At 42.9% G+C, this 22,468-nt stretch overlaps 3 protein-coding genes across 7 annotated transcripts; 1 reads left to right on the top strand and 2 right to left on the bottom strand.

Moving 5' to 3' along the window:
• Positions 1-169: 169 nt before the first annotated feature.
• On the bottom strand, positions 170-10,102 carry RBBP4 (RB binding protein 4, chromatin remodeling factor). 2 transcript variants are annotated; one of them, XM_081924205.1, is made up of 12 exons: positions 9,825-10,102; positions 7,487-7,634; positions 6,663-6,808; positions 5,782-5,955; positions 4,985-5,100; positions 4,723-4,883; positions 4,437-4,563; positions 4,177-4,254; positions 2,643-2,719; positions 2,496-2,553; positions 1,772-1,882; positions 170-1,157 (listed from the first exon to the last, which is right to left on the bottom strand). In XM_081924205.1, exons 1-12 carry the CDS (start codon positions 9,838-9,840, stop codon positions 1,092-1,094), a joined length of 1,278 nt encoding a protein of 425 aa, XP_081780331.1. In that variant the 5' UTR covers positions 9,841-10,102; the 3' UTR covers positions 170-1,091. The 2 variants fall into 2 exon arrangements, with proteins under 2 accessions (XP_081780331.1, XP_081780330.1); XM_081924204.1 differs by lacking the exon at positions 9,825-10,102 and adding an exon at positions 9,530-9,685.
• A 1,198-nt stretch (positions 10,103-11,300) lies between these two features.
• Positions 11,301-18,494, top strand: ZBTB8OS (zinc finger and BTB domain containing 8 opposite strand). Of its 3 annotated transcripts, XM_081924217.1 has the most exons (7): positions 11,305-11,763; positions 12,542-12,566; positions 13,845-13,966; positions 14,904-14,986; positions 15,618-15,670; positions 16,296-16,332; positions 16,517-18,494. In XM_081924217.1, exons 1-7 carry the CDS (start codon positions 11,676-11,678, stop codon positions 16,601-16,603), a joined length of 495 nt encoding a protein of 164 aa, XP_081780343.1. In that variant the 5' UTR covers positions 11,305-11,675; the 3' UTR covers positions 16,604-18,494. The 3 variants fall into 3 exon arrangements, with proteins under 3 accessions (XP_081780344.1, XP_081780343.1, XP_081780345.1); XM_081924218.1 differs by lacking the exon at positions 12,542-12,566 and having other exon boundaries at positions 11,301-11,763; XM_081924219.1 differs by lacking the exons at positions 11,305-11,763; positions 12,542-12,566 and adding an exon at positions 12,590-13,007.
• Positions 18,495-18,732: 238 nt separating this feature from the next.
• Positions 18,733-22,183, bottom strand: LOC309377224 (ferritin heavy chain A-like). 2 transcript variants are annotated; one of them, XM_081924215.1, is made up of 4 exons: positions 21,901-22,180; positions 20,585-20,731; positions 19,639-19,764; positions 18,733-18,980 (listed from the first exon to the last, which is right to left on the bottom strand). In XM_081924215.1, exons 1-4 carry the CDS (start codon positions 22,000-22,002, stop codon positions 18,825-18,827), a joined length of 531 nt encoding a protein of 176 aa, XP_081780341.1. In that variant the 5' UTR covers positions 22,003-22,180; the 3' UTR covers positions 18,733-18,824. The 2 variants fall into 2 exon arrangements, with proteins under 2 accessions (XP_081780341.1, XP_081780342.1); XM_081924216.1 differs by having other exon boundaries at positions 18,970-19,101; positions 21,901-22,183.
• Between the last annotated feature and the right edge of the window lie 285 nt (positions 22,184-22,468).

Here is a 22,468-nt window from a genome sequence, read left to right as displayed (position 1 = left end):
TTTCCACGTATTTCAAGATTTCAACTTCATAATATCATTCCGTTCCATTCTTTAGCGTAACTGTACTTCATTAACAATTTAGAAGCCACACAATTAAGCTGCCACTTTGGTTCCAGAAAACTTAAAAAGTGTTGATTTTTTTGAAAAGAAAAGACAATCACATCCCACATAGAAAACCAAATTTATTTAATCTGAAGCACTTGTATGGTTCATGGAAAGTTAAATGGGCTGCTGGTGGAACAGTTCACTCTCACAGGAGATGTGCTGATACAAGGTGAAATATCATGTAATCATTCTTTATATCAGTCTTTATTACATATATCAGCTGAAAACAAACACTTTCATAACTTGGTGGTCCCCCCAGTTAAAAAAAAACCACAGAAAGGAAAGATAATAGAACACAGTTCAAGAAACACACAAGAGGGCAAAGTAATGTGCAGTTATAGGTGACTACCATATTCATATCCACATCATAAGTTGCCCCATCAGAAAAGGATAGAAGGACCAAAGTATTATGAAGAAAACTCAGGCATTATCTGGACAGACCGACTTACTCTAATCAAGGACAGCAGCTAGAAACAAAGTTAAGAATAGGTGACCCTGCACTGGATTTATCTGTATCTGAAACAAGACTAGAGCTAAAGCTCTAAACATATTCTTTTATCAGGAGGGACCAATAAAAATAAAATAGAGAGAAGCTTCTACTCTAAAATTCCCCTCAGTAGAAAACATTCAGATCTTACCAACGCTTGTACTGAAACAATTCAGGCATAGTTTATATTAAAATTTCTTGTAGCAGGCTGTGTACACCAGCTCTCAATCAATGAGTTTTTAGGTGAAAAATTGTCAACCAAGAAGCCACTGTGTGATGCTAGCTCAAGTCAGGTTCAACTTTCAACAGCAACAGTTCACTTTCTGAGTTAGAAGCAAGGCTGATGGATAATATCTACAGATGGGCTGTTGAATGCACAGTGCATGTGTTTGTCTCTCGCAAAACGGCACAGCTGACAATCTCAAGAAACTTAGGAGAACAGGGCAGGGAGAGGACAACAACAGGAAACAAAACAGCAAGGAGTGAAGGGGTCAAGTATCTAAGAGCCTTGCCCTTCTGGATCCACACTTCCTTCAGGATCTTCATCATTATATATGTTCTCTGCCTATACAGAGAGAGAGGAATGAAGAATTAGACAGAAGTATCAATCTGACAGTTAAGCAAATTCCTATTCTAAGGGCACAATCTAAACACCACAATGACAAACTTTACCCTAAGTAACTTCCAGCACATAGCAAATTCAATACCTTTGTCAGACACAAGGATTCAGTTATTATACTGCCAAATATTTATTAAGAAGATAGACTTCCTTCTACAGTTTGAAATTACCATAAATTCCGGCGTATGCCTTTTTAACCTCGAAAAAGAGGTTAAAAAATCAGGGGTTGTCTTATACGCCGGGTATCCGCCCCGGCTGCGGCTCCGCTCCACGCCAGGAGAGAGCCACCTGGCACGGAGCCTGCCCACTGCTGCTTCGGAAGCAGCAGGCGGCTGGCTCGGCTCCGCGCCGGGCGGCTTTCTCCTGGCACGGAGTTGCCCAGTGTGTTAGGCAACTGGGCTTATAAGATGAACTCCCAAATTGCAGCTGCCAATTTGGGGCGTCGTCTAATACGCCCAGTCGCCTAATATGCCGTAATCTATGGTATATGCATCTTATGGGTGCTCTGTGCACACAGTTTTGGATTCACTTTCCCATCAAATAATCAACCAAGTACTTACCATTTGCCAGACTTGCATGATATTGTCTTCTGATACTGAACAAATTACCCAGGGTTCATTTGGATTCCAGGAGAAGTCAGATATCTTTGCAGTGTGACCACCATGAATAAACTAACATTGAGAATAAGACAGTTATTTAAGTACACAATTGCAATACAGAATACATATTTAAAGAACAGGGTTACAATTCTTATGTGTGAATCATATCATAGATACCTATAGTAGATTACCAACATAAAACCCCCCAATCTTCAATAAAGGCTGGACTATCAGTAAGGCAAAATTTAAAATAAAAATCCAAACCTAGGTCTAAAGTACAATAAAGTATTAACTCCACAATTGAGCTAATCTGTTTTTATTTCTATTTTTTCCCCTCCCCCTCTCAACTGCAGGGCTTAATTCATTCACAGCTGGGGGGAGGGGGTTTGAGATGGAAGAAGAGTCACAGAAAGTATCCTGGACTCAGAAAGCATCTCATTCACACATCAGCTGGGAGTGTCAGGAAGAAGCTGCCACTCAGGAAGCTGAAAAATAGTTCATGGAAGGAAGAGTACATGCAAAGCAGAATGAAACACCACATTAGGACTATTCAACTCTGATCAAGGATGGTATACACAAGTGCCAGCCTCTCACCAGCTGACCAAGCCCAAACAAAGGCATAAAACCTCATTTTTTCTTGGGGAGTGGGGGGAGAATTGGTGGCAACACCAATACTCTCACTTACCAACAGCTCAGGTGGGCCATCCTCTGCATCTTCGGGAGACTGCTCTTCTCCAATTTTACTGAAAATGAAGACAGTAATTAGACACACACAAAAAGCACTTCTGGTGAACTCAGCATTTCCACAACGCTACACACATCTGAGGCTTACCTTAAATCCCAGACATTCAGTCTGCGATCGGTACCACTGGAAGCCAGAATGGTTTCATTATGTGGTGACCACTGAACCTGCATCAGTTAGGATGAGATGGAACATTTTGCCTTAGTATCTATCACAGTTTTGATGCAATTTTTATTGTTCTTACACAGTATATCAAACAATAACTGTTCATTTATGCCAGCCAACCACTTTAATATCCCTATTTATTATTCTGCTCTTGAAAACTGCTCACAGTTAAAATATGCTACACAATTAGTTGAGCAGAGGAGGGATACCATCAATCACAATGACCAGAAAGCTAAACACGCTTTAATTATTTGAAAATGTTTAATCCACTCTTTCATAAAATATAACAAGGCGGCCTACAACATATAAAATGCAATTAAATCAATCTATAAAACATAATTTAAAAACTCAATAGATACTGGTTGGTTTAAAGAAAAATACTGTGACGGTCTGTTTCGACAGGGTAGGGAGTTTCACAGGGCAGGGCAAGACCTGCCACATTTAAGGCTCAGTCCCTATTGGAGGCCAATGGAACCTCAAGGGCTTGGGGAATCTGCATACATGCCGCATCAGAGGATCTGAGGTGGAGAACAAAAGATCAGATAGTCCTTAAGGTACTCCGGGCCAAAGCTGTTTAGGGCTTTGTGAATTAACACAAGAATCTTGAACCTGGTCTGGCAGTAAATCAGCACCAATGCACCTTTCTCAACAGCAGACTAACAGGCTGCCAGCATTCTGCTCCCTTGAGCAGTCTGTGTGTATGTACACGACTGTGCATACACGCCAAACCTGGAAGTGACACGAAAAGCCACAAAAAGGGCAGAACAGTATGAGGAGTTCGCCAGCTTTTTCAATGGTGTTTCAAAGATACACAATTTCACTGACACAAGTGGTGCCTCAGAACACAACCCCCACATAAATAGTGGGTTGCCTGTACTTTAAATTCTAGAAGCACCTCATAAAGCTAGTATATCATGAAACCACCCAAGTCTTTAAGATGTATCACCAGACCTATTAGTTATATTTTTCCACCCCTGGGAATAAGTGCAATGCATCAAATGGGATGCATTTAGGGAAATCAAAAAGTCTCCAAATGTCTTTATTAGTCATTACATGCACACTTTACTGATGCATACTTTATCACCATAACAAATGAAGAAAATTAGTACTCTGAGTCATCAAATAAGTAACCTTGTCCTACACTTATTCTGGTATTCTAACCCTCTCTTTGTAACTGCCAATGTTTTTTTCTGTCAGCCAAGTCAGTCACTTAAACCTCACTGCCCGAATATTCCATTCCAATTTTTTAAATCTGCTTTTTCCACAAGCAGAAAAATCAACATATCTGCTGTAAGTTTTCTAACTGTACTAACACAGAGATGAGCAAACCTGTAAATAGTTGGTCTGAAACTTTAATAGTAAGGCCAATTCTGAGAAGGAAAAATCAAAGACCCTTTTAAGAGCAGCCATGTTGTCAAATGATCAGAAAATGATGTCACATGATATTATGTGAGCTTACCTGGAATATTTCATCTTTGTGTGACTCAAAGGAGTGCAACTTCAGTTTCAGGTTTCGCAGATCCCATAATGCAACAGTCTGGCCAGGAAAACCAGAGCATAATTAATAAATAAGAATATTCCTTTATTGTACTGTACACAGCCCACAGCCCCACAGACTAGGATCATTCAACACAACACATACTCTTCTACAGTATAACAATCCCCTTAATTCTGCAACTATGGATTAGGCAATGTTTTCTGTGAATTCTGGACAGACACCTTATCAGCTGATCCCGTGGCCAAGATGAACTCGCTATAAGGATTGAAAGACAGACAGTTCACTTCAGCAGTGTGAGCATCCACCGAATGGCTTGGCTTGGAAGTGTTGTTTGACCGGGTGTCCCAACTATAAAAAACGAAATTTAAGATAAGAAACACCTTTGATGGACCAATTAACACACACTAATTGCAAGTGTAACTATTAATAAGAGCCTATCCCTCCAACTTTTAAAGATAATTCAAGGGGAAATAATTCAATGTGAACAAAATATATAACTTTGCTTACATCATAAGTTTCTGATCATCAGCAACAGATCCAAAGAGAGATTCATGCAGCAAATGCCAGGAAACGTCTTCCACCACAGCTGTATGGCCTGTAAAGATAGTCTTCGCATCCACCACTTTCCCTTCCTTTGGAACAGCACTTATGTCCCACAAGCAAATGGTCTTAAAGAGATAAAATGGTAAAATACATTAACATAAGAAACATTCATTTGGCAGATATGTACATTATGTATATCTGGACTAACTAAGCATACAATACTCACATGATCATCAGACGCACTAAGCAGATGACCACTAAGGTTTGGATTCCAAGACAAACCATAGCCTTCTTTTTGATGCCCACGAAGACGTAGATCTGGATTACACTCACCAGAAGGGTCTGCAAAGGAGATAGGGTTATTGCTTGTGTTATTCATGCAGTATTATAAAATAGCAAACAAAGATAAATTAATCACTTAAAACATATGGTCAGATCTTCTTCTTGGCTTATAGTAGAAATGGCACCACAGGGGCTGCTTTAAAGCAGTCCTTAATAGTACTTTTTAAAGTCTCCACCATCCTCTTCTTTCATTTAAAAGAGATTGGGGAAGGATGATTCAAAAAGCACTCTGGCGAAAGACTTCTTTGTTCTGCTTTCAAGTTTTTCAAACTATGCTTGTCCATCACAAATCTTAATAAATTATCTGAAAACATGACTCTTAAATTCTGTTCCAGCATGAAATCAGATTAGTGTAGCCTCACTTGAAAGTGTCTTGCTTTCTGAGGCAGTTCTGAGACCAGCAACTGTGGTAAACAACTAAAGAGCAGTCTCTGTATCCTGAACACCATTAATTTTCTTGCTATACATTCCTAGCCTAGATTCAACCAACAAAACTAAATTAAATGGCAGTAAACAAAGCATGCATTAATATACAACAAATGAGAAAAGAAGCATCTTCCAACACTTTAAAAATAATCTCCTCAGTACGATACTTGGAATCAACAAGGCCTGTCAATTTATTTTATCCCCAAAGTACATATATAAAAGGAGCAAGGTTCAGATATGACAACAGACAAATACCTGGTTTAGATGGATGCTTGGTATAATCAAAAACAAGTACATCACTGGATGGAGTCTTTGTGGCAATAATGCAAGGATTCTGGGGCATGTAACGTGCTCTATTCACTTCTCCTTCATGGTTAATTTTTATTTCAATTTCAATTTTCCCACTAACAGAGCCAAATCCTCCAAACTCTGAAAATAAAGAAGGCATTTTTATAATAGCTACATGTTTCAAGTCAATCATACTAGAAAATAAACCAATTAAAACCAAGAATCTATGCCATATGGACATTATGGAACTAAAAAAAGACATTTTTTGAATACAGTATATCTTTGTTTACATTTGGAAAACAATATCCCAAAGTATATTTAAGCAATATGATTTTAGAAAGCTTTATATATCAATCAAGATATATTTAAATCGGTACAACACTGCTGACATATCATATTAACACTCTGTAACATGTTATATCACCCATTACTGTATTTTTGGCTTTTATGAAAGCCGCCCAGAGTGGCTGGGGAGGCCCAGCCAGATGGGCGGGGTATAAATAATAAATTATTATTATTATTATTAAGCAAAAAAGTTCAAGACAACAGTAAGCCAACATATTGCTAATCAACCAGATGTTGAAACATAATTCCTGTAACAGCAAGACTTCAATTTCAGACAAGTACTTCTTCTACTAAGCTGCACTGTTTAATGTATATCCAATTTTCTGGACATAAAATACATCCTGGAAACCAAAGCGTAACTGGGCCATTTATTGGTTTAGTTTTTTATCTTAGCCTAACACCAACAGTCCTCCCCAAGATCTGTGCCTTGTTAACCTAATAAGATAAAACATCAGGAAGATTCAGGAAGAAACCCACTCTTCTTTCCCATTTTATTCTCTTACCTCCCTTCTCACTATCATAGTGTGAGGCATCAAACTGTGCATCATCATTAGGGAGCTGCACGCTGGCTATCACAAGGTGATTTTGTTCATCAGAGGTATGGGTCCCAAGAACTAGCCGGTGAATACTGAAGTCTTTGCCTTCAGGTCTACAATGCCATAAAAAAACAATGGAACAATGAAGTCAAAGGGTGTTTGTTTACTTGGACTGACTCCTCGTTAGGGTCACTGGCATGAATGTTAGGAACACCAATAGAGTCAATGTGAATTTCCCTTTCTACTACTACAGAAACTGTTACTAGAGTTGCTGGTTTTCCTTACCCAACAATATGAAACATTGCAAGCAGGAAAACAATGTAGCAATTAGAGCTACAATAGATGTTAAAATATTTATTGCCTTTCTGGGACACTCAAATTCAAAGCTCACATGTTGGCTGCATTCCATCATGCATCTGTTTATCAGTGAGAAATGCTCAACTTCTTTGCTCCTCCCTCTGCCACAACTAAACCAGTACATCCAATTAACTATAGTTTCCAGCTTCAGAAGCCAGTATACTAAACCGGGGTTTGAAGTTGATATAATATTATGGCTTGTTCCAGAGCTGTTAAGCAGTTTCTTAGATTGAACAAGACAAGAAGCTACAGTTATAAATTTCCTGATTTAATGTTGGTGTGCACAAACTGGCCCTTGCTTAGTTTAACAAACTTGTTCATATACTAAAGAAATGCAGGCATAGTCCTATGGATGTTTACTCAAAAGTAAGCCTCTATGTTGAATAGGCCTTAATCAACTAAATGAGTGTTTATGCTGCAGTCATGTGTGTTACCTGGTTACATCAGGAAGCCACTGAGCAGTCAAGCTGGGCCATTCCAAAGCATGGGTCATTACAAGATCATAGAGAAATGGAGTGTTCTTTTTCCATATTTTATATTCTTCATTGATCACTCGCTCCTCCACAGCATCATCAAAGGCAGCTGATAATTATAAGAAAAAAATGCATTAATTAATGCTGGTACATAAACCTAAAAACCTTATGGGCACATACCATAGCTCTCCAGCAAAATATATTTAGAATTTAGGGTAGAGAGGAAGATATTCACATCTTCTGTACACAGGAATTTATTCCATGCCCCAAACTGTGTCACCCTGATTAATCACTGAGGGAGCATAGCAGGCCAGCAAGATCACCCATGGCTGCAACCTTATGCTTACTTCCTTGGGAATACGTCCCATTAGGCACAAATGAACATACTTCTACATAATCATGCACTGTTAAACATGGTATTGTTTTTCTATGCCAGCAGCAATCATTTTCACTAAGTAAGTCATGTTTGTCAGTTGCATCATAACATAGTTTACAAGTAAACTCATGCAATGCTGCATTCACTTTCCTTCAAACAGGATAGAAAAAAGCTTTCTCCTAAAGAGCATCAGAGCTACTATTCTACTGTGCTTTAGTTTTTTTTTTTTCAAACTAAAATCTGAACAGCAACAAGAAGTTAAATTCTATTCCAAAGCAGCAGTTATGTAAGACCTCAGATAGGAAATCTGTGATTCAAAATTAGGCAGGAATTCTCTAAGCAGTATTTATCAGCCCCCAACTTGTAATATGCAGCTAAGAGATAACTCCTACGATGTGGCTGTAAGGATTGCTGAACTGTAAGTTGTACACCTCTTTCTGGCAACTCCTGCAGCCAAGTTGATGCCAAAAATATTGCTCGGATTTCCTTTGGACCACATCAGCAAGGCCAGGACAGGGATCTTGACCTCTGGGCAGCCCAGAACCTCCATACACACTGCACAGGTTTCCACCCCTCAATGTTTGACTTCACCCCTGGAGACACACTCCATTGTGTCTCTAGAAAGACTGATGCCAACACATTGGGAACTATCTCCACACAAAGTTCATTTATAATATCATTGTCAATTGATGGCTTTAGACAAACTACTGTATTCTCAACCTCCCACCTGCAAGAGGAGCAAGATCTACTTTACAGGGCTTTTGTTCTGATTACTCAGGTAACAGAACTGAGACAATTTGAACACTGCTAAAACAAGGCTAAACAGAAAATAGAGGAGTGACCTCTGGACAATTTGCAGCAAGCACTTCTTACTCTCAAAATCTGAGCAATGACAAGAATGAAAAAGGTTCCCCTCACTAAATGGCATTATTAAACAAAAGAAGTTGGGGGCTGGGTAGGCAGTGGCTTGCTGAAGGACGCAAGCTTAACTTCTGTTACTGAAAACGAATCCCTGGATTATGCATGTTCTTATTTAACTGTGCATTGTGCCTCTTTCCCCCTAGACACTAGCCTGAATCTGACTTCAGGTGTATCTCAAGAGTTCTAGTTTAAAAAACAAAAAACAGCAACGTGGAAATCTGCTCACTCCCTTCTCTAAAGAAAAGGACTTCTTAAAAACAGAACAACCCATCTAGGCTGTTTGGAACACAAAGAAGAAGTGTGTAAAGAAATGGCATCGTTCTCTTTCTTTTCTAGGGCTCTGTGCCTTTAAGACACACTCTTCCCCCCCCCCCTCGCCAACCTACTGTACCTCACAGGTTGCTGAGAATCTAAAGCGGGGGCGGGGGAAGAGGCGAGGGGAAGGAAGCCATGTACGCAGCCCTGGGCCCCGTGGAGAAAAAGGAACATTCTACACATGATGCTACATAACCACCACCCCAGAAGCAGAAGTTTACGAGGCGGTGGAACCCCTCCCGCGCCCCAATTCTTCTCCTCCTCCTCCGCCTCGCGAGCGTCTCCCTCCCCGGCTGGAGAAGCGGCGCCAGCGGAACCGCCGCAGTTTGTTCAAGGCCCATGGGGGGGAGGGGGGTTGAGAGGCCGGCGAGCCGCCCTTGCGAAAAGCCCACCTGAGCCATCCTGCAGCCCTCCCCGCCTCATTACAAAGCAGCTCCACGCAAAGAACCCGAGAACCACGAAGGAGGCGAGGGAAGAGGAGGGGGCGGGAGGGAAGGTGCCAGGAAAGGAGGAAGGAGCGCCCCATTGGGCGGCTCCCACGGAAAGGGGGCAGGGCCGGGGAAGCAGGCGCGGGGATTGGACGAGGCGCTTTTCTGCCAGGGCCCGCGCAGAGGCCGGAAAGGGAGGGGGAAGGGGGGAGTGAGGCCTAGTCGAGTCTCCCGCCTCAGCAGCGCCCGCTCCGCTCACCTTCTTTATCCGCCATGATTCCGACTCTCTTCGGGAACGCCGGCGACGTCGTGGCCTTCCTAGTTTACCTCAGGACTCAGCCCGCCCTTCACTAGGCGCCTCGTGCTACCCGCGCTGGGCTGCTGAGCGCTCCTCTATTGTTTCCTGAGTCGTCGTGGTCCTCCTTCCCCCCCCTTCACAATTCACTTCAGAACGGCAGTGGCGCGCGAGACGGGTTCGCGCCAACTCTGTCCAATCGCAGACCCAGCCGCCGCGATCTTCTCGGCGAATCACGACGGCGGGAATGGGGGAGGAGGGGCGGGGCCGAGTGGGCGTGCTCGCTGAGGGAAGGATGGCGCACGCGCTCTCTCCACCCCTCCCTTCTCCCGTTTCGTCGTTGCGGAAGAAGGGCAGTGGCTTGCCGAAGCTTCCGTAGGGGCCGCCATTTTGTTTTTGGTTAGGCGGCCTGAGAGTTGCTAGGCCACTCTTGCGAAACGGGTGATTGTACGAGTCTATTGGAGAAGCAAACATTGCCTTTTGGGCTGAGATTAGGGAAATGTGATAGCTGAAAAAATCTACTGAATGTTATTGGCCTTTGAGGTACATGTGGCTGCTTCCGCACTCCCACCTGTAAAATGGGAGTAACAATCAAAATAATAATAATACATTTTTATTTGTATCACGCCCTCCCCGGCCAAGGCTGGGCTCAAAGCGGCTAACATCATAAAATGCCCAACTTCACAAGTGCTTTGGCACATAGAAACAAAATAAATGTCGTCAGGTGCTTTGTATATTTATCCCTGCCCTTTATATGCCAACACAAAAGCAAAGTGGTCTAATTGTATTTGTTACATTATATATAATTGGGTGTGTGTGAGTAAGTAAGTAAACACTTCTATGCACATCATCCAGGGAGTAAGGCCCATTGCATACTGTGGGGCTTGTTATAATCACCTCAAAACAGATGAAATACTTCCAATATGAGATTAACCGAAAGAGTGAGAAGAACATGATTTGCCTAAAGCATGTAGCATATTTCTTAATATATTTTTATTTATTAAAAAAAACAAGTGATCATCCATTGTGCACTGCTTTGTTCCAGCAGTTAGTTTCAAACGAGGACTGATGATACCCAGGTCCAAATTCCCTTTAAGTGGTGGTGTGCCGGTCCCCATCACTCAGCCTTGCCTATTTTACAGAGGTGATAATCAGGTTGTGAAGGGAAGAATCCTGTACTCCACTCTATGGTTCTGGGAGGGTGGAATGAAAGCGTACTGAATAAAATTAATATACACATGCAACCTTAAAATTATGGCACCGTTACTACGCCAGCAATAATAATAAAAAAGAACCAAAGGATTGTCAACTATCTTCTTCTTAGGCCACTCTTGTGCCTTTCACAGCTGTATAAGGCCAGGCAGATATCCAGCAGGTGAAGCTTTTGCTGCCCTTGCATTGGCATATATGCCTGGAAAAGCTTCTCCTAATGAATTTCTGCTTGACAGGAGTCAGCTGTTGAAGGACACACAGGAGCCCTGGTTTGAATGTTTCGTTTAAAAACAGCAAGTATAGCTCAGGAAAAGGGAACATCTTGTTTAATTGTCTTTTTGCCAGGTCGATGTGTAGGTCTAAGAATCAAAAGCACAAAATTTCAAATTGCCGCTTTTCAGGGGAGGGGGAAGTACTAATAAAGCAGCATGGATACAGATATATAAATATGATACAGATAGATCTATAATGAAGGGAACTGTTCCTTTAAATGCGGGCTTGGCTGCGGCTGACATGCTTTAGGCAGGAAGGAGGCCATCTTTCGTCTCTTCTGTCCTAAGAGAAGGAAGTGAATTGAATTTTGCATGGCAAAAGCAGCAAGCCATGGCAGATAACTACCGGGACTACAACTTGACAGAGGACCAGAAAATCGTTAAGACGAAGTACCCGCCTCTCAATAAGAAGTATGAATGTGAGTGTATTCCTGAGAGGTCTTAGTCTGTGCGTGGATTTATAGTTCTTTGGTGGAAATGCAGCGCTGGGCTCAGCTCCAGAAATTCCACAAACCGAGTGCCTGTACATCTTGAACCGGGGCGGGGAAAGAGGGTGCCGGTTACAGGCTGCGGGGCATTGCTGGGTGGGATTCTTCTCCGGAGTCTTGTATTGCGCCCCGGAGAGAGAAGGGGGGGGGGCGGATTGGAGCAACAGCGTTGGCTCCGCACACCCATAAACAGCGTAGCTCTGTTGGGTCTGTAGGAGAAAAAAAAACCAAAATCTTTAGCAAGGCGATGCTATTTATTTGGACCCAGAATGTCACTTTGGGGTTTGTCCAGCATGCTGAAGGTTTTGCCCTCCTGTAAAGCGTTGCTGTTTCCTAGGCTAGGAGAGCGTGTTGAAACTTGGCAGACAAGGCGAGGTTTTGCTCTCGAAAATAAAATCTGAGACTGCTTGCTGTGGAGGGCTTAATATACTTCTGTGCAGTTCATTTTGTCTTAACTTTCTTTTTGGTGAGACGAACCTGCTACACCCCCTGACCTCACTCTAGAAGGGTCAGCTTCTTGCGATGTATTGTTATGCTGTACGTGTAAATGAATTTACTGTGCTTGGAATATTCTTGTTCTGACTGCTTATTCTCCCTATCTTGGTCTTTTAGATCTGTTTTTTTTCTTTTTTCTTTTTTTAATTGAATAAACTATTTTAAGTTGCCCCAGGTAGCTTCATATTTTTTCATATTTTTAATCCCTATTTAGATCTGGATCATACTGCTGATGTGCAGTAAGTATTTATTTATAAGCTTACAATCTAACAGGGACAATGAGAAGGCAAAAAAAAGCAAAATGACCCAAATAATCTTTTAAGGGGGAAATATTCCTCAGTTGCATAATGCATGTACTTTCCCACCCTGCTAATACCATATTTCACCAGTTATTCTCCCCATTGCTGATGTTACCACATCTGACCTTTTCTGTATAAACAAGCACAAGTGTGCTGCTTAGATAAAATCTGCCCAGGTACATGGAACAGGGTTAGCTGTCCTCTGCTGAGTCAGATTTTTGGTCCATTAAGCTAAGGTGCATCTACGATTATTGACTGGCAGCAGCTCTCCAGGGTTTCAGAGAAAGACTTTTCCTGGCTTTCCCAAGAGGTGCCAGGAATTGAAATCTGGACCTTTTCTGTGCAAAGCAGACCTCTTGAATCAACAGCTTTTCTTCAAAGGTATCTGGCATTATCCCAATAGATGGGGTTATATGAGAAAACCCAAAAGCCTCAGGGATTTCAATGGGGGAACAGTGTTGTCAGTATTTTCAATTTGTATATTGCCTTTCCATATAATAATATAACCAACATCCAGTTCATCAAAAGTGCCAAGAGCTGGGAAGTATGGCAACATATATAATTAATTGAGGAGTTGTGTGTGTGCGTTACCTCTTTACACAGTTCTTGTCTGCTAGAGAGTGAAGTAGGTTGGATGGTGTGCCATCTATAACTCCTCTAAACGAGATGTATGCCTAGAGTTTTGTTGTTATGTCTTCTTGTCATGGCTTCTGTATTTCAGCACAAGGCTGTTTTGGATTTTTGCTATCACTCTATGGTAATAAGAAAAAACACCCAAAAAAGTGCCAAGTGCAAGAAATGGCAAGCCAGATTTCTTAGAATCTGCAGCAGATTACCTCTCACCGGCCCCCCATTCCCACAATGCTCATATTTTAGCACAATTCTTGAAAGCTCCAAAAGCAACAAATATGAGGAAGCGGGGATTGATGCTGCACACCTTCTATTGTGTGCTGGATGTTCCTGCTGCTCTTATTTTCCACCTACAAAGAAAGTTCCTAGTTGTGCAGAGGATGGAGCTAGGAATTCATAAATTCCAAGTACAAAGTTTTCAAGGGTGACTACTATATGCGGAGAATGGACAATTCTTAAACTGCAAATAGTGAACTTGTTAGAAGTGGAGCCAATTGGTCTTTCCTACGTTAAGTGCAACTTTCTCCTTTGTACATTCTCAGCTTTTGCTTATAACTACTGCCCTGTAATGTGTGTGTGTTATTTTAGGTTGCATGCCTGGGGAGATACCTTGGAAGAAGCATTTGAACAATGCGCCATGGCCATGTTTGGGTACATGACGGATACAGAGACGGTTGAACCTCTGGACACAGTAGAGGTGGAAGCAGAGGGTAAGGTGATGCTTTGAGAACGACAGCAGTACAGATTAATAAACACAGTGGCAAATGATTGTCTTTACTATTTTGCCAGCATAACTGTCACTTGCTGTTTCCCAAACACATTTATAACAGAGTAACACCCTATAGTTTGAGGCCTGTGCTTATTCAGGATTCACTGAAATTGGACTGCTTAAACTTAGCATAGCAGGCCTGTAAGTATAAATGGTGATGCTTTTGCAAGCAGGAAACAGACAAGCAGAAAGTTCAGCTTCAAATCATAGAATTTGAATTATAGAGTCATAGAGTTGGAAGGGACCCTCAGGACCATTTAGTCCAACTCCCCTACAATGCAAGAATATGCACCTGTCCCTTACGGGGATCAAACCTGCAGCCTTGGCATTATCAGCATACGCTTTAACTAACTGAGCTATCCAGATGATGTTCAGTCTCAGAGGCAAGCAGAGCAACAAAAAACCCCATGACATTTATTTGTTTTTGTTTTTTTAAAATTTGTGTACCACCCTTCATCCGAAGATCACAGGGCAGTTCACTGCATAAAAATACAAAATTAGAACACAAAATACATAATAAAAACAAAAGCAAACCAATAACGTGCACGCCCCTTCCACAAACACATTAAAAAAGACATAGAATGTTAATTGGCCCAAGCTGAAGGCCTGGTTATAGAAAAACATTTTTGCCTGACGCCTAAAGATACAGTTCATGGTTCGTGAGGTGTCCTATCGGTCCCCATGCAAGGGTTGGCTCTCTGATCTCTTGCTGAGCCATGATCTGTGGTGCAAGGGGAATTGAGTGGGAGTTTGAGCCTACACTGACATCTGTCTGTCATTAGGAAGGCTTGCCACACATACTGGGTTGGAGGGAGTCCTGCACCTTAAAGCTCCCAATATGTCTCCACCCCCCACCCCACCCCGCTTCTCTCCAACAGGACATGACATGCTGTCTCTTCTCTTCCACTTTCTGGATGAGTGGCTTTATAAATTCAGCGCCAATGAGTTTTTCATTCCCAGGGTGAGTGTTTGCTCTTTTCCTCCTTACAGTCTTGAGATATTTCTCAATTATTGGAATGTGTTCTGCACAGTGTCACAGTTTGGTCACATGTTGTTGCATTGCCAAGGTATTGAATCCATTCTGCCTGAATACATTAATTTCTGAGGTAGCATCAAGAAACTAAGGAGAAAATCTAAAGAGGAACATTACTGTACTGTGCTTATTAGCATCAACTGTAATCATAAAGCAGGGAGCCAGCATTCAACTTTCACAGAAGTCTTCTCCAGGCTTGATAGCCAACAACAGAAAAGAAGGGACAATGATGTTCCTCAAAGTTCCTCTGCAATGTGCTTACAGTTTATGGATCGAAGTTCTGGAAATTCTTTGCAAAACTAGTTAGATTATCGGAAAAGTTGAAGATGCTAGAATGGGGAGAAAGAAATTGTTATACAGACTGAAAGAGAAGCTCCTTTGACTTCTGAAATGTATTGCTTTTCATATGCCTTGAAGTTGTGTGGATGGTTAGGATTTATTTTTCTGCAAGGAACTGAAATACCTTGTACCTTTTCCAGTTATTACTAGAGCTATGTGAAAGTTTTTAATTGTTTGAAATCAACTAATTATATGTTTGTTCCCCTCCCCCATTTTGTAGGAAGTTAAAGTGCTCCACATTGACCGAATAAGATTCAGAATAAGATCTATTGGGTGAGTTAAGTGGAATCATGCCATTTAAAAATGTTGATGGAAATGCCAGAGAGTCAAGACATGTTGGCTCTGTGTGAAAGTTTCCATAGAGTGTGTACCAAGTGTCCTTTTGCATGTGCCAGGAGCCTTTTTAGTTCCCCACTGACTCTCACCATGGGCTCCTCCAGGATCCTTCTTGGATGGAGACAGCAAAGAGTTTGCTTTCTTTAAAGAGAATGCATGTTTCCACTTCAGCAATGTTGCTTTGCTGTAAGGGGCTCAAACTAATCCCTGGTTCTGAAGAAGAAGAAATGGAGGCCTTTGAAGATGCCAGGAGCTGTCTTGGCCTTCTTAATTCCTGATTCACACTTCAGCATGTGGGACAGTGTTCCTCCAATGGATCCCTGCACTGTCTCCTGGGTATGGACCATTTGGGAACTGGAGTCGAGAGCCTTGTATGCCATAGCTCTCTAGGTTCTTGGGTGGGAAATCATTCTGGCTGCTAGGGGTGCCAGAATGGCCTCCTCTTTTCCTCAACATTCATCATTGTTCCGCGTGTCTTTCATAAAATGACCAGAGGGGTTTCCTGCACTGTGACATAATTCAGTAACCTTGTAATAATCATTACCCTTTTTCCCTCTTTAAGGTGGGGAGAAGAGTTCTCTTTGCCCAAGCATCCCCAGGTATGTTATGAATGTTGTCGTTTTCCTTCCAGAGTACTAGAGGCCCAGAAATAAATCAGGCTTAACAAATCACCCCTTCCATTCATGTATTCTTAGACCTACCAGAGATTCTGCCTATCATTGTGCAGCTGAGCTCCTAGACTCCTGTTCATAGACTCAAATTTTCTTTTTTCTTCCCTCGCAGGGCACAGAGGTCAAAGCTATAACCTATTCAGCAATGCAGATTCATGAGGATGAAACGCCGGAGGTCTTTGTCATTATTGATATCTAAACAAAGTACCACAAAAAACTGCATCACCCTGGTTTATCTACCAGAAGTGCTGTACATCCTAATCAAAGTGTTTGTCCTCCTGGAAATGAATCGGCATAGGGCTAAATGAACCAAAGTGGTGAGGAGCATCGGGTTGGATGTAGCAGCTTAAATAGAAAACTCCCGAGGAATGTCCAGCTCTGGTGTGTTACTGAGGCTGATGCATCAAGCAGGAAGCATTGGAAAGATGGTGTGCATGTGTTGATTACTAGCCCAAGCATGATCTGGCACTGCAGCCTATAATGTGGTTTTTAAATGCTGGATTCTAATTCCTTATCTACTCTGGTGGGAGACTAATATTCTTTAGTGACAGGAAATACAGGGATTTAAGACTATTCACTCTCGTCTGTCTTAATAATACTACCTCTTCTATTGCTTCTTTTGTTATTTATAGCCCATTGTAAAATACCCACCATAAAATGCTGCTTTCCTCCAGTGAGAAGTTGCCTGGAAATTAGCCTAAATCCTCTCCCCTTACAAAGCCATTTGAAACAGTAGTCTGATGCTGTGACAATGTTCCCAGTCACCTTCAACCACGGTTAGGAGATGACAGAAGCCTGCCTCTCAGGCTTCCTCTTCTCATGTTCATGTGTTAGTTCCCACCAACAACAGTATGGTTTGCCCTAGCAGATAGGTTGTTCCAGAACAGGGTTACAAAAGAAATCCTGGTTAGCGTTCCTGATTAATGCTGCTTCAGACATTACACTACACCAGGCCCCCCCAAACTTGGCCCTCCAGATGTTTTGGAACTACAATTCCCATCATCCCTGACCACTGTTAGCTAGGGATGATGGGAGTTGTAGTCCCAAAACATCTGGAGGGCCGAGTTTGGGGGTGCCTGCACTACCCTATGGTTAGAGCTGTAGTGGTTGGTGAGGCACTTTTGCTTGGCTGGCTTCCTAACAGCAGGTTGCTGGTGCTTATCAAAGGGTGAGGTGTGGGGAGATTGATCTGGTGTGGCACATGGCAGTGGATCCAAGCTCCCTATGCCTCAGTCCTCCCCTCTCCACAGCGACCTGCTGTGTTGGCAGGCCAGGAGAACCAAGATACCCCACCTGCACTGCCTCACCAACTGCTGCTGGTTAAACTAAACCATGGGATGGAGAAGGGAATTCATGCATGCTGGGGAAAAGGGAGCCTCACAGTCGATGCCACACTCCCAATGCCTTAACCACAGTTAAAGATCAGAGCTATTATGACTCCACTGAAAGAAAAGAGGAAAGGAAAGGAACAGAGCACACATACAATTGCCCCCCCCCCGAAGAGCAGCATTTGTTTTTGACAATCTATATGAACACACACACATAACTTGAATTGCAGACTTAACACACACACACACCTTGGGATTGAAGCAACGGGTCCCAGTCTCCTATAAGCAGCATTTGTTTCATGGGGCTCGCAGAGGAGCATAGCTTGGTGGCAGGTGTTTTACACTGGGCCATCCCTTTGCACCATGATACAAATCCAGCATTTTTTGTCAGGAGAGGGTACAAAATATTTCTAGACGGCAGCCTTCAACTATGCCCATCAGTCTCAGCTAGCATGGCCTTGCAAGCTAAGGCTGATAGGCCTTGTAGTTCAAAACAGCTGGTGGGCATTAGGCTGATGATGGCTGCATATAAGAAGAGAAGGCATCATAAGAGGTGTAGACAGAGTGGTACTCTATGTTAATTTGTGTGTAATTTCAGTTTTGATGTGTTCCACTTAGCTCTACAATTGTGTGAGGTCATTGGGGTATTGATTGAAGTAGGCACCCATCTATTTACGTAAATGACAGAAAAATAAGAATCTTGGTTTTAATTTAAAAGAACTATTTTTAAAAATAAAATCCATTTTACAAAACGTAAGTTCATACTTGTGTGCATATAGTAGTTTTATTGGTTGGCAATATTATTGCATTAGAAGTAATGAATAGAAACTTCCAACAAGAGACCAGCACGTATAGGGTGGAATATAAATTTAATTAATAATAATAGTAAAATAATGGTTACATGGCTAGCTGGGCTCCTGAAAAGGAGCACTGTGCTGCAACATTATCTTGCAGGTCCCACATTCCCCCCCCACACAAAAAAAAATCACACACACACCCCTTTCTGATTGGGTTCAATTGGCACCCATGTTTTATTGCAAGGGCTTCGTGTATAACAAATAGCCGCTGATTTGGGACATGTCCTTTGCCATTTCAGCTGCACGCCCCCAGGGTGAGCTTGTCAAAGAGGTGCTCTCCCAAGCCATCCTGGGGCACTCCCAAGCGCCTCAAGTTAGATAGATGGTCTGCCAACTGCTTGATGGCCTCCACTTGTTCCTCCAAAAACTGAGACTTTAGAAAGTGACACAGCTGCACAGGGAAGGCAAGCAAGGGGGGAGAAGAATTGCTCAGGGCTTGCGCTTCCTTTTTCTTTTGAAACTCACTGGTGGTGAGTCCCAACCCAGATCATCCTCATCACATCTGGGATCTGCTAGCTCAGAAAAAAGGAGATTTTGAATGATCAAAGGCTTTGATACTAGATAAGACGAGTGCTGTGAGCAGAGGGCTCATAGCTCGGGTGAAGCACCTGCTTTAAAAGGCTCAAGGGCCCAGGGCCCAAGTTCACTCATGAAAGTGATCTTGTGTATTATCATAGTGTGGCTGTGAAAGGCTTCTGCCTGAGCTGTCATTGGCTCAAGCCAATATTTGAGAATATGAAATGGTATTTCCAAGGGGGCTGCCTGTCTCTGAATGTTGGACCAGCTCCTGGTCTACATGTTTTGTTTAGAGATTCTAGTGTAGCCTTCCCCCACCCGGTGCCCTCCAGTTGGTTTGGGCTGCAACTCCCATCAGCCCAGACTTGCATGGCAATGCTGGCTGGAGGCTGGTGGAAGTTGTACTCCAAAAATCCAGAGGGCACCAGGTGATTAGAATGAGCTTTTTAGTGCCTTTTCAGGGTCCTCCATTCTCCCCAAATGTCTACCCATTTTTTAATTTTAATTTTGCTCACTAACCACGGGTGACATACATGAGGATCCTCCTTCTCCAGAGCCAGCTTGTGTAAGTCCAGGAGACCTTGGTTCACCTTTCCTTCCAGCCGCAGGGCACTCTGGAAGGCTTCAAGGCTGGACTGCCACTCATCCTGCTCCGGCTTCTGTTAAGGAGAGGCCGAAGAAGAATTGGGTTAGCAAGACAGGCCTTGCCCTAATTTCCTATCGGAGTTCTTTGGGAGTATCAACAAGCATATAGATAGACATCATCCATCTTTGGTGGTGCCGGGACAAGGTGTTCTGCTTTTGGTCAGCAGTCTTTGAAGAAATCAGATTAATCTGTAATATAAATCCAACGCCTTTGTTAGCCTTGCTAGGAATAATAAATGAATCAAATCAACATTTATCTCATTGGGCGATGTTGGCACTGTTGCTGGTAGCCGCTTATTTAGAAATAGCTAAATTTTGGTGCTCTGCAACAGGCCTGACAATAGACTCATGGTATGTGCTCAGGTGTAGTCTGTAACCAGGACAAGGGCAATATAAGTTCCTCATCCTTCTACAACATATAGAATCCATCCATCTCCCATTTGAGATGTAACCATCAGTCAAGACAATCTGCCCAGCCCCACAGAAACCTCTGGAAAGACCTAGTGGATTAGAGTCTTTAAAATACATTATGAATGGGTTCTAAGTAGTGGTTCCAGCTTCAAGCTGCTGTTACACCTTTTTCCAAGGAACAAGAGATTTGCTGATGCTGTCTTAGTTTATTGTATTTTAAAGTATGTTTATTCCATGTGAAAAGACTATTTTTTAATTTTAAAAAGCAAAATAAAATAAAAGATACAAGCATATAGATAGACATCCTGACACTGGTAAACAAAAACAGAGGCGGATGTCCTGATTGTGGCACCACAGGGAATGGACTAGTTTGCCTCAATTGCTGACTACTGTATTTTAATCAAGAAAGCAGACACCACACACCTGAATGTCTTGAAGAACAATGCACCCCCCTCGCTTGTTCTGGTATTTCAATAACATCTCTGCATATCCCCTCTTCTTGAGTGATTCCTCTTTCAATAATGTAGCTACATGCTTGAGGGCAACATCATCACGGCTGAAGTAGTAGTACTGAGGTCAGGGAGGGGGAGAAAAACAAAAAAGTCCAGTCATCCATTAAGCGGACTATGCAGCAATTTAGCTGCTGTTTCAACCATCTGTGGATCAGGTTTAGGCCAAGGTGCCTGGCGGCTTTCTTAGTTCTTTGCTGCTAAAACATGGAAGGGAGCATGAAATTTGACCATTCACTGAGAACACTCCATTGGCAAGTGTTAGAATTTTCTGACAATTCCAGACGGTCTCTTAAAATCTTAAGAATTATAAATCAATGTCAATATTGGCAAAACTGTTCAGTCTTTATTATGAGGCATCTGTTGTTAACAAGGCTGTTATGCTAAAGCAGCCCAGGGAAATGCCTCAGCCTTTACACTTTGACCTGACCCGTGACAGGAAATAGGGGACACTAATTGCCATACCTGGGACCAACAGTAGCTTTGCTTAAAATGTTGGGAGTTGCAAATATGATTCATGGGAGAAACAGTGTTTGGATTTCAGGCAGGGCCAACACTAACATTGAGGAGATTCCCCAACTCTTGCTGGACCCGCCCCCCACTCAACATGCCCCCTGCCACCATGTGCTTACAGTCAATGCAAGTGAGAGGGTAGCTGCATGATGACTACAGTGGCCCTGATTTCATATATCTTTGTTGCTCCAGGTAATCACTGCCTGTCTGCAGGCTCTCTTCTGTGCCTTCCTGTGTGACCAGATCCAACCAGCTATCATGCCAGTGGAATCTGGTCCATGGGGGTGAATGCAGCACTGCCACGCCAACTTTGGTCTGCTCTCAGACTACCCACACCTTCCTGCCTTCTGACATGGAACCAGTCCAGGGTGTGGCACTGCTTGCCAGCTTCTTCCTCCTCCTCCTTGCCCTTGTAGAACTCAACAGGGAGGAGAAGGGTAGGGACAAAACTAGTGTTTGTTGGCTTTGCTTGACATTCGCTCTAGCGCCACCTGCTGCTGACCTCCCTGCTTTCCACCCCACCAAGCACCAGCCACTGCTGAGTGATGCTTTTGGCACCAGCCCCATGAAATGTTTACTTAAAACAGACTTGGGTGACACAACTCTCATCCCCCTGCAACAGCACACATGAGGCCATTTGACATGCATAAAGCAAAGGGGCTTCTCTCTGGTGATGCTCCCTCAAACCACAATAGAGATAAAAAAGCAAGCAGGTACCATGGAAAGATAGACGTAACTGGCATGGAGCTCCAGGTTCACCATGTGGTTAACAGCAGCTTCACAGTCCACGTGGTAGTTCTGCTGCACCTGGGAATTCATATCTATTGCTCAACACTAAACTGGCAAGTAGAATACTTCCCTCTTAAAGGGCTGATCCAACTCCTACACCCTGAAAGTTTCCACAGTAACTGACCAGCCACCATAGCTGGCCTTTCAACTCAAAGCAAGAAGGTCAGGACACAGGAAGAAACCATTCAGCAAGGAAGACAGAGGTCCTCTGTCGCTCGGGTCTTTAATGACCTTTCTGCAGGCAAGAGCATGACTCTGCAGCGTGGCACAAGGGTTGCCATGACACCTGGGAAGGAAGGCTGATGCCAGGGAAACAGCAAAGCAATACACCAGGGTGCTGATCCTGCAAGCACTTGGTGTGAGTTTTCACCAGCATTTCATCAAACAACCACACATGGAAGCCCTTCTTGGTCCTCCTCCTCCGGTGACCTTGCCCTGGCCTCCCCTGGCTGCCAGCCACACAGCAGGGAAAACCCTCCTGGAGAACCATCTTGCC

The sequence above is a fragment of the Podarcis melisellensis genome (genome assembly GCF_964234715.1).
Source record: "Podarcis melisellensis genome assembly, chromosome: 8".
NCBI classification, from domain to species: Eukaryota; Metazoa; Chordata; class Lepidosauria; order Squamata; family Lacertidae; genus Podarcis; species Podarcis melisellensis.
This window is presented reverse-complemented; position numbering and strand designations above follow the sequence as displayed.

Coding starts and splice junctions, on each gene's coding strand:
- ZBTB8OS (XM_081924217.1), top strand. CDS start 11,676: ATGGCAGATAACTACCGGGACTACAACTTGACAGAGGACCAGAAAATC. Junction 11,764..12,541: donor TCTCAATAAGAAGTATGAAT/GTGAGTGTATTC, acceptor ATCCCTATTTAG/ATCTGGATCATACTGCTGAT. Junction 12,567..13,844: donor GATCATACTGCTGATGTGCA/GTAAGTATTTAT, acceptor GTGTTATTTTAG/GTTGCATGCCTGGGGAGATA.
- LOC309377224 (XM_081924215.1), bottom strand. CDS start 22,002: ATGAATTCCCAGGTGCAGCAGAACTACCACGTGGACTGTGAAGCTGCT. Junction 19,765..20,584: donor TTGTTCTTCAAGACATTCAG/GTGTGTGGTGTC, acceptor TCTCCTTAACAG/AAGCCGGAGCAGGATGAGTG. Junction 18,981..19,638: donor TGGAGAAGGAGGATCCTCAT/GTATGTCACCCG, acceptor TTCCCTGTGCAG/CTGTGTCACTTTCTAAAGTC.
- RBBP4 (XM_081924204.1), bottom strand. CDS start 9,560: ATGAGGCGGGGAGGGCTGCAGGATGGCTCAG. Junction 7,635..9,529: donor AGGGCTGCAGGATGGCTCAG/GTGGGCTTTTCG, acceptor TATAATTATCAG/CTGCCTTTGATGATGCTGTG. Junction 5,956..6,662: donor CTATGATAGTGAGAAGGGAG/GTAAGAGAATAA, acceptor CTTTATTTTCAG/AGTTTGGAGGATTTGGCTCT.